The 9,210-nt window shown below is 32.8% G+C and overlaps 1 protein-coding gene across 1 annotated transcript; it reads right to left on the bottom strand.

The window, feature by feature from the left end:
* Nucleotides 1-244: 244 nt before the first annotated feature.
* Nucleotides 245-7,956, bottom strand: LOC142631730 (MLO-like protein 1). The gene is made up of 14 exons (XM_075806020.1): nt 7,744-7,956; nt 7,551-7,608; nt 7,203-7,432; nt 4,910-5,026; nt 4,730-4,790; nt 4,374-4,468; nt 3,534-3,608; nt 3,324-3,412; nt 3,005-3,054; nt 2,593-2,633; nt 1,045-1,254; nt 877-944; nt 725-785; nt 245-626 (listed from the first exon to the last, which is right to left on the bottom strand). Exons 1-14 carry the CDS (start codon nt 7,861-7,863, stop codon nt 354-356), a joined length of 1,548 nt encoding a protein of 515 aa, XP_075662135.1. The 5' UTR covers nt 7,864-7,956; the 3' UTR covers nt 245-353.
* Nucleotides 7,957-9,210: the final 1,254 nt, after the last annotated feature.

Here is a 9,210-nt window from a genome sequence, read left to right as displayed (position 1 = left end):
ATTCTATATCAACTTTTTATTCTATAATATTCCTCCAAAGTGTTTTTCTTCTCATTATTTCAATTGAATATTTATAATAGAAATGGGTGTGCAATTTATAATTGTTACTTTTTATGATGAACTCATTACTAATAAAGTTCTATAACAATTATGCCATAATACAAATACAATATTCTCTAAAACCATTTTACATAAAATATTACAACATTATTCGTGCATCGCATAAATAACTTACTAGTTTTAATAAATATGTAGCATATATCAAAACACAACTATTTCTAAATTCACCTTAACTACAACATGTAAAAAACACCCGGCTAACTACAAGAGTTTTGAGTGAGACTATGATGCCCTTATCTATGTCCACCGTAGAGAGTTGCAGCTGTAATCTCTCCTGCATTGCCTTCTTCCATTGCAGATGCTTCACTCATCTGAATTGCCAAAGGAGTAGTATCTTTTGGACTCATTTGGCCGGATGCATGAGTAGTAGAACCCTGAGTAGTAGTAGTAGTCGAGCCTTTAGCAGCCTTTCTCAAACCCTTTTTTTTTTTTGCCGTTTGAGCCCAACCAACAAGCCCTTCTTGTATGTGTTCTTCAAATATAGCCTTCTTAAATGAACTTCCCATCTACATTTTAAGGAATTCAGCAATCTTCATCAGCCTAAATCCCAACATAAATTAATTGATAATAAAGAAGGTGAATTCTTAGTGATGATCCAACTCACTTGTGTGACAATTGCATAAAGTGGTAGGGTACTATAACTGCAGACGAACTGAACGAATACCCTATGAATAAAAGTTGGCATTTAACATCAGATTGGTTCATCAATAGAAATACATGATTTCAAGAATAGAATAATCATTATCACTGTTTTACCCTATAACAAGTCTTGGGATGATATAACCGATTTCTCCCATTATGCACGAGTCAAATCCATATTGAACCTGTAACATATTGAAGCATCATAGAAATTCAATCCATAGTTTTCATTTCAAATTTATGTCTCATTAGTATGTAATGAATATTGAATTTTAATTGCTTTGCCCATATCCAAAAGAAAAATGCCAGTTCAAATGAATTCTGAAACAGGATGATATGAATCAGCAAGAGAACAATCCGGGGCCTATGGAACCAGAAGTGATTGTCTGAAGGTTGAACTACCAAAGCACCTGCAATTGCTACATGTTTCTCGGCAATCTCTTGGGCCAACTGGATAATTACATGCTCTAACTTAGTGCCCACAGCAAGTAGAAGCTGTAAAATATAAAAAAACAATATCAATGTTATGGCCCTTACCCAACATTTTATCTAGGACATTTACAAGATGAACATGTAGTTTGATGAATTGAGCAGACACACAATTATTATGAATCATTTATTTGATTGTTATTTTCAACAAAAGAACATGGTAAGTTAAACAAAAGTATGGAAAAGACACTAGAAATGAGCTAACACATTTATCTTTAGAGGCTGAAAAGCCTGAAATCCATCTATTCAACTATAACAGTATAGATAACATGTAGCTGCTAGGTGGCATGGTTGACTGATGAGGGACATATCATAAAGTGGTATACAAGTCTATATCCAGTCTTCCTTCTAGTGTAGAAATTGCACACACTCAAAATTGAACAATGTCAGCCATTTAAATAGTGCATGCAATCTTCCTTATATTTTTGACACACACACACACACACACAAACATGTGTTAGGACTTGATGAAATGGATTAAAATTGAAGGGTACAGAATTTAGTCTTGACAACATAATTGTGAAATTTAATTCATATAGAAATAACAAAATCCCAAACCAATATCTCTAACAGATTTATATGTGTAAATACTAGTATTCAAGTACTATTTAATGAAACCAGGAATAACATCCTTCTTGACATCTTTTGGCACATGTTCGATTTGTCCTAAACAGTCAACTATAATGAAAACAGAGCTTTTGCTTGTTCATTGCTACAGTTTGAGGTCAACTGAATGAAGGATCACCTTAACATCAATGACGTCAATTTTAGGAATTTTCTTGCTTTTTATCATATAGAATTTTATTTAAAAATAATCTTAGTTGACTTGGATGATTAGATAAGGTGGAGATTATGATCTCTATGTTTTACCAAGTTGAATATGATAGAAGACATGCTTGCAAAAATACAGTCTAATATAATTATTATCTTTCACAGGTTCCTTTTTAGGGAGAATGAGCATGTATATATCAAATTCTTGCCCAAAAATTATCTCGTACCACTGAGAGCTCCTTGAATTTCTGGAAGCGCCTGTAAGATTGTAAGACTCCTTTTATAGAGCCTAAGCTTGGGTGAATTGTAGCAATGCTTAATTGCTGCTGCAAGAGATGTTTATGATTTGGTCCTATATAAGCATGTCAAGCTTTTGAGGGGACATATGATGGTTTCTATGAATTGATGATCTAGGACTCTATTTTATATTTGACAACCACAATTTTTCCTTGATCTACACTAGGTGTAAAACTGTAACATTCAGCTTTAAGATAGTACAAGCTCCTTGTGATAGGTTAGAAGTTGCATAAATATATAAGCAATTTAACAGGTAAACTATGACGTAGAACTTACAATGAAGGGTATGAATGCAATCCAGAAGTACGCATGCCAACCTGCAAGAAAAGTCAGAATACATGATGGATTGGAGATAATGATCTTCATGTAGCTGAGCCTAGAACAGAGACAAGGACTATGGCATTATGGTCATTGGAACTCAGAAATTTTGATGAATAATTCGTGGAACATGACGTTCCACTCAACAGTAATTAGATTTAGAAATTTGAGTCAAATGGATAAGAACTTGAAACCTCTACAACGAAAATTTCTACGCTGTTTTCAGAACCTGGGTTAGGACCATATTATAATGCAAGTCAGAATAGAAAAACTGGGTTGCTAAGAATGGCCTTAGGGCCATACATTCAATTATGTGCGAAAAACCTGTTACACTTTGTTAACGTGAGAGGGAGAGAGAGAGAGAGCTTACCAGCCACATTCAGCAACAAGAAAATGACCACAAATAACCAAAGATACCAACTGCAATTGATGAAGTTAGAATTTAGTAGGATCTATCAACTAAGAGGAATCAGATTAGAAAGTACTTAGTGCACAGAGAGCTAGTGTATTGTAATAAAATACATGGAAAATAGAAGTACTACCAGTTTTCAAACAAAAGAGGTTGAGCATAAGCACAAACCTTCTAAGTCAGTACTTTCTTATCGGTTTAACATTAGGAATAATAAGCTCAAAATATAGAAAATGAGATAATGAGTGCACTTGGAATATCTTTAATTATTGTGACTAACCTTATTCCAACGACTTTCCTGAAATCAGCTTCAAGGGCACGAATCATGTACTTGTGGAAATTAAACTGTGGGTTTCCTCTGCAGTGAGTCTATAGAAAAGAAAGATATTAAAAATCAGAAAGATTATCTAGTGAAGTAAAAAGTAATGGGGTTTTGAAAAAAACTAAAAGAATAATAAATTGAATACATGTAGAACTTTATATAACTTACCATAATGAAGCCCTGTCGCATTGTCAGATAATCTGTTTCGGTCACAGACCCATAAAATTGCTTGAAAAATGAATGCTGAAAATGATGATGTCATTAAAAAAAAAAAATTTGTTTGTAATAGTAGAGAAGAAAAATTAGTGTATTTTGTTCTAACTGCCCAATTCTGATGTCCATTACAAGTCAGGCAAGCATCCCAGAATGATTTCTATCTTTTATATATATTATGGCTGTGGAAGTGATATTCTAATGTCATAACTGAAATATTTCATTCTTGATTATTATACATAAAATGCACAGGAAAGGTGATCTACAACATTTAAATTTTCAGAGCGAAATCATTTTTTGTTAATCTCTTTTTCTTTTTTTGTGTCTTGAAACTGACCTTTCCCTATGCATTTCAGGCTTGTTAACATTTGAGTAGTACATGGGTTTTAAAAAAAAAAATTACGTGTAGTCTGGCATACAAGAAGAGGTAAAAGATAGTGGTTTTTCTTTTTCCTGATATTTATAAAACAACCTGGGATACAGTCGGAAACTATTAAGTTATGAATCTTAGTAAGCCAACTTTTAATCAAACGAATTTAAAATGGAAATGGTCAGTATGGTCACTTTATAATTTTTCACAAATTTCATCAATGAAATTTATATTCTGAAGAAGAAAGACCAAGAAACCATGGTGAAATGAATGCTCTCCATCATTAAAAACTATTGATAAGTATGATCATTACATTATCCTTTTAATAACATTGATGAATCAAATTAGTAGCGGTTGTAATCATAGTTGGTATTACTTGTCAAACAGGCAGATTGACTTGATTATAAAGGGTTTTTATAACTTACCACCCATCCTAACAAAGCTGAATCTTTGCCAATACCTAGAAAGCGATTCCTGATAAAATCGTGATCTTGGACTTGTGTAAAGTTTGTTTTCAGAACTGCAAATACAGTATTTTCATGAGAAAAGAAGTAAAAAACGGCAAGTAGTTGTTGGATACTAAAGAAAATGCACACACTTCAGGGTGAATGATGAAATTTCAGTCCATTGTGAAAAATTCTGAGTGACTCAATTCTATATCATTCAGTCCAAAGAATTGAGGTAAGGAAAAAATTTATTTTATGATCTGGGATTCAGCAGAAGGAAACATAACACAGGAAAGTTTGTAGACTTAAACTTTTAATGAGAAATTGAGCATTACCTTCTTCTGGATTGTTTTCCTTTTTAAGGATAGAATCCTCCCAATGTTTCCATTGACGTATCTACACCATTAAAACATATTATAGAAAAATTGACTCTAAGGTTAAAGAATAAAAATTCTTGGTTATAATTAAAAAAAGAAAAAAATAGATGGATAATTATAAGAATAGGGACAACTAACCTTTGCTCCTCCGAAAAGAATGGTTAGAGCACAGAAAGTCACATGCACAACAGCTAACACAAAGATAAATATGTGAAGATGATGCAGTGCAGTAAGAGATAAAAGTGGGACCTTTCCCTGAAAAAATGATGTAAAGAAAGCAAAAAACTAATAAGATATTTCAATCCATAAACACATGTGCAACCTTAGTTAACAAATTAGATTTTGATTGCATTCCTAGAGCATTCTTTGAAGACCTTATTAACTTTATATGATGCTGAGTTCAGTTATGCATGCATATAAGTTATAACCCACAAAGGTCTCAACTGGAAAAAAAAAAAAAAAACATAATTCTGTCCACACTAGAAGATGTTGATCTATTCAATTTCAAACAGTGAAGAGAAAATATTTTGTTTGTATTAACAATTTATATAACATTAGCTGACAATTTTGTAACACAGGCTTCCTACCAGTAAGATTTAGCTATTGCAGAAGATTGAACAAGAGTCTATGATACACAAAGACAATTCAAAAGAAGGAAAAAGGAGGAGAAGAAAAGAACAGAAAAGAAAAGAAACTGCTAACAATAAGGAACAGTAATTAATGTCTTATAGCCTCAAAGTGGCAATGTATACTCTGCAATTCTTTTTCACTGCTTTGGAGAGAACTCTACTATTAACAATCACCTCAGGTCATATTGCTCTAAGGCTACCTAGTGTATCATATAAGGATACTGAAGATATAACTAGCAATTGCAGGAATTAGTCGAAGAAATAAGCACTCCAAAGATTAAACACCAATTTTTTAGAAAAATCTTTTTGGCTCTTTGGAACACCAAAAAACTCTTCAATAAGAATATATGGGATGCTTCATCTAAGGTTATTTAGAATTTATTCTGAAAATGCACCCTGGCTAGTAAGAGTTTGTGAAGTCATATCCAAAATAATCAGTCAAACATATCTGCTTGAAACCTTATCCATGACTAGAACCTCAATATTTTGTGAAAGTTTAATGATTTATTTAGGGAGTTATCCTTGCTGTTATATTGGCAATGCATATCAGAAGAAAGTTGGTGCTTCATCAGGTAAGAAAGACTCTTATATATAGATGCTAAATTCAATTTACGTATGTGCAGTTGTATCTTTCTATTATACAGGAAAAGGAAGGTAATTCAGGACAAGCTAACTAGCGCAATTTACTCTGTTTTAATGATCACGTTGATTATGTGTGTGCTTTACCTATAAACAATTGGATTGTTGTATCTTTTGGATTTTGATTTTTACAGACTTAACTTGAATGTTTTAAAGCTAGAACTCACATGAGCACATTAACCATCCTGCCCCAGGAGGCCGATTTCATAATAGCTGAATCTCCAAGTTCTAAGTCTTTTTACTATGAAATCTAAAGTAAGTGACCAGGAAGACAGGAAAAGCCCTGAAACAGCAAACATATATGCTTGGCAATATTTAAAACATGAGCATTAAGAACCTTGGTTCTCAAATCTTCTTATTTATACCAGGTTGACTTGATCAACAATACTGGGGATTATGACATGTTCTAATTCAGCACCTAATATGAAGATCATTGATGGCAAATGTGATTATAACTTTTTTTTTTTTGTAAAACCATCCAGACCAATTAGATTATGTAAATTTTGTCTTACAGAAATGAGAGAGGGAGTAAAGTGTCAACCCAATCAAAATGATCCTTTGTGTTTCAAAATCGGATTAAACTAAGATGATAGAAAAAGCAAATTATGAGAAATCAAGAAAGTAGAAAGTGAAAAGTCAAATGTAGGATTTAGGATTCCAAATATGTGACATTTCAAACAATCCACCCTGCACGTTGATTTAACAAGTATGTAGATAAGAAGAGCATATGCATTTGCAACCAATGCATTTGCTTTGAGAAGACTGACCGGAAGATTCCACCAATCAATAATATATTTGTTTTTATAAGACTTCAAAAATTAAATATTATTCCAAGTCAAGTCATGATTAAAATATTGATCTGTAGTTTGCTTTAAAAAAATAAAATAAATTCATATGGCCCTTTTCCCCCCCAATAAACAGTACTCAATACACTTCAAACTACAAACTAAAATACAAAAATTGTTTTGGTGCGTTGACAAAGTCAACTAACTCCACTAAAAATTGATTCCTTTGCGATATTTTCGTATCTACTTTGATTAAAATAAACAACAAAACTAGAAAACCCCATTAATCAATCACCAATAGCCAAAATAGTAATATGGATAGAAGCACTGATTGCGGTTAAGTTCCAAAATTTAGAAAGAGAAAAAGTTTTTAAGTACCCCCTTCTCAGCACAATAATCTTTGGGAGTAGTTGCCTCGGAGAGGAGGCGACCGGGAATAAAAGAAGTGAACAAGGTTTGGAAATGGGTAGTAGTAGAAGAAGAAGTAGATGCATCTTTTAATTTACAAGGCAACCACTTATTGGCAAAGTTCTTGGGCATGCAAATTTTGGCAATCCGTGTTTGGAACACTGTGAGTAGCAGTGATATGAAGCCCAACAACATCAACTCTGCATTCATTCACACCATAAAACGATATGATCAGGCACACCCAGAATATATCGAACTCTATCTGTATGTATATATAAAAGTAATAGAGAGAGAAAGAGAGTTGAGAGTACTGGTGACCTTCTTTGATCTTCTGTAAGGCTTGAAAGAGAGGCTTCTGGTTCTTTTTCTTGAGATACTGCAAAAGAGAGAGAATCATTCATTATATGAATAATTAATGATGATCAGTTTACCAAAGTAGTCTTAAGACTAATAAGGAAATTGAAATGATGGATGCAGAAAAGAGATTAACATGCACAACTACTAGACATGCCTTGCCAGTGCAGTGAAGGAGACGTTCAACGGCGAGAGAGATGGCGACGATAACACTGCACACAACAGCAACAACCCACGTTGGGGTGTACTCCAAAGTTGGACCATCTTTAGCTGCCATCTTTCTTTGTCTCTATCTCTACCTAAAATCTAATTAACCAAAAATGATGATATTGATGATATATATAGTGCAGTACTCTCACTCTTTTCTCTCCTACAAATAATTCTTGTCTTTGAAACAAGAAAATGGAATTAAGAGAATATATAGAATCATAATAAGAAGAGTGGGATGGTGGTGGGATTATCAAGCTGCCACTGTCATTTTAGAAACGTTGTGTACACGCTAAACGTTCTGTACACTCCAATCTTTGTTTGCATCTCATAACGATACCTTGTGGAAAGGTATAATCCAAGTCCAACATGATTAAGAGTGGTAATACATTGAGGCTATGGCCTAGAAGCTTTACTATTCAATACTTTGCAAGAAAAATTAAGTACTCATTTAATATAACAGAAGACTATGGAATTTGACACTGTATACACTAGGGTTTATTCTTGATGTTGTAAAATTGCTATAGGTATTAAGAACTCTAGTTTTATTAGTTTACAAGTCATGTTCTTTAAGCGTGACAAATCTACAATAGAAAACTTTTATGTTCCTATAATAAATGTTTTGGAGAGAAAATTGTTAGCCCCCTCATCCCATTAGGACCCTCCTATTTATACGAAGAAAAAGGGGTCCAATATTCTTGAGTGTGAGTTAGTTACATGGAGTTTTTGTGCAATTGTGCCTAGATTTGTTTTAAAATTTTAATTTTAATTTTAAACTCTAATTTGGAGATTTTTATATGATTTTAGTAAAGACATATTAGCCAAAAAAAAAAAAAAAACAAAGGTAGAGCTATTAAAGAAATCTGTACTTTCAGATTAGAAATTACAGATGGGCAATGCTGGATTGTCATTTGTGATTGTGGTATGAATAAGTAGTATGTTATTTGGGTGACTGATTGAGGCAAATCAGTTAACCATATTAAAAGGGTTTAGCAACTTTTTCTTTCTCTTTTACCATTTGTGGTATGTATATGCCTTTTTAACATATGCTCAAGTGATGTTCTCATTAAGATTTCCCTTAATTATGATAAACATATTAATTTTTTTTAAAGGAAGTTCTATATATATATATATACACATATGTGGAGAGCCATGTAGTTGAATTGACACATCCCTAAACACAAAGTGTCTGGGGTCTAAGAGAGAAAATGTTCAAGTTGGGGGGTTAACAATATATTGTTATTATTTCTATTAAAAAAAAATTGTTTTCCTTGAGCTAAAGTAGTTGTGATGAAAGTGTGGAGTGGATGGTTTTTTTTTTTTTTTCCTCTTCAGTCCTTGAGTATTTTGGGTTGTTTCAAATGAGTAATTGCTCCTCTTAGGCTCCTAAAATTTTTGGTTTATTGATTTTCCTATC

The sequence above is a fragment of the Castanea sativa genome, chromosome 4, assembly GCF_040712315.1.
Source record: "Castanea sativa cultivar Marrone di Chiusa Pesio chromosome 4, ASM4071231v1".
In the NCBI taxonomy this organism is placed as follows: domain Eukaryota; kingdom Viridiplantae; phylum Streptophyta; class Magnoliopsida; order Fagales; family Fagaceae; genus Castanea; species Castanea sativa.
This window is presented reverse-complemented; position numbering and strand designations above follow the sequence as displayed.

What these genes read in the sequence shown, in the direction of transcription:
- LOC142631730 (XM_075806020.1), bottom strand. Translation starts at nt 7,863, where the DNA reads ATGGCAGCTAAAGATGGTCCAACTTTGGAGTACACCCCAACGTGGGTT. An exon ending in ATTATTGTGCTGAGAAGGGG is followed by an intron (nt 5,027 to 7,202) that starts GTACTTAAAAAC and finishes TCATTTTTTCAG; the next exon opens with GGAAAGGTCCCACTTTTATC. An exon ending in CATTTTTCTTTTGGATATGG is followed by an intron (nt 945 to 1,044) that starts GCAAAGCAATTA and finishes AATATGTTACAG; the next exon opens with GTTCAATATGGATTTGACTC.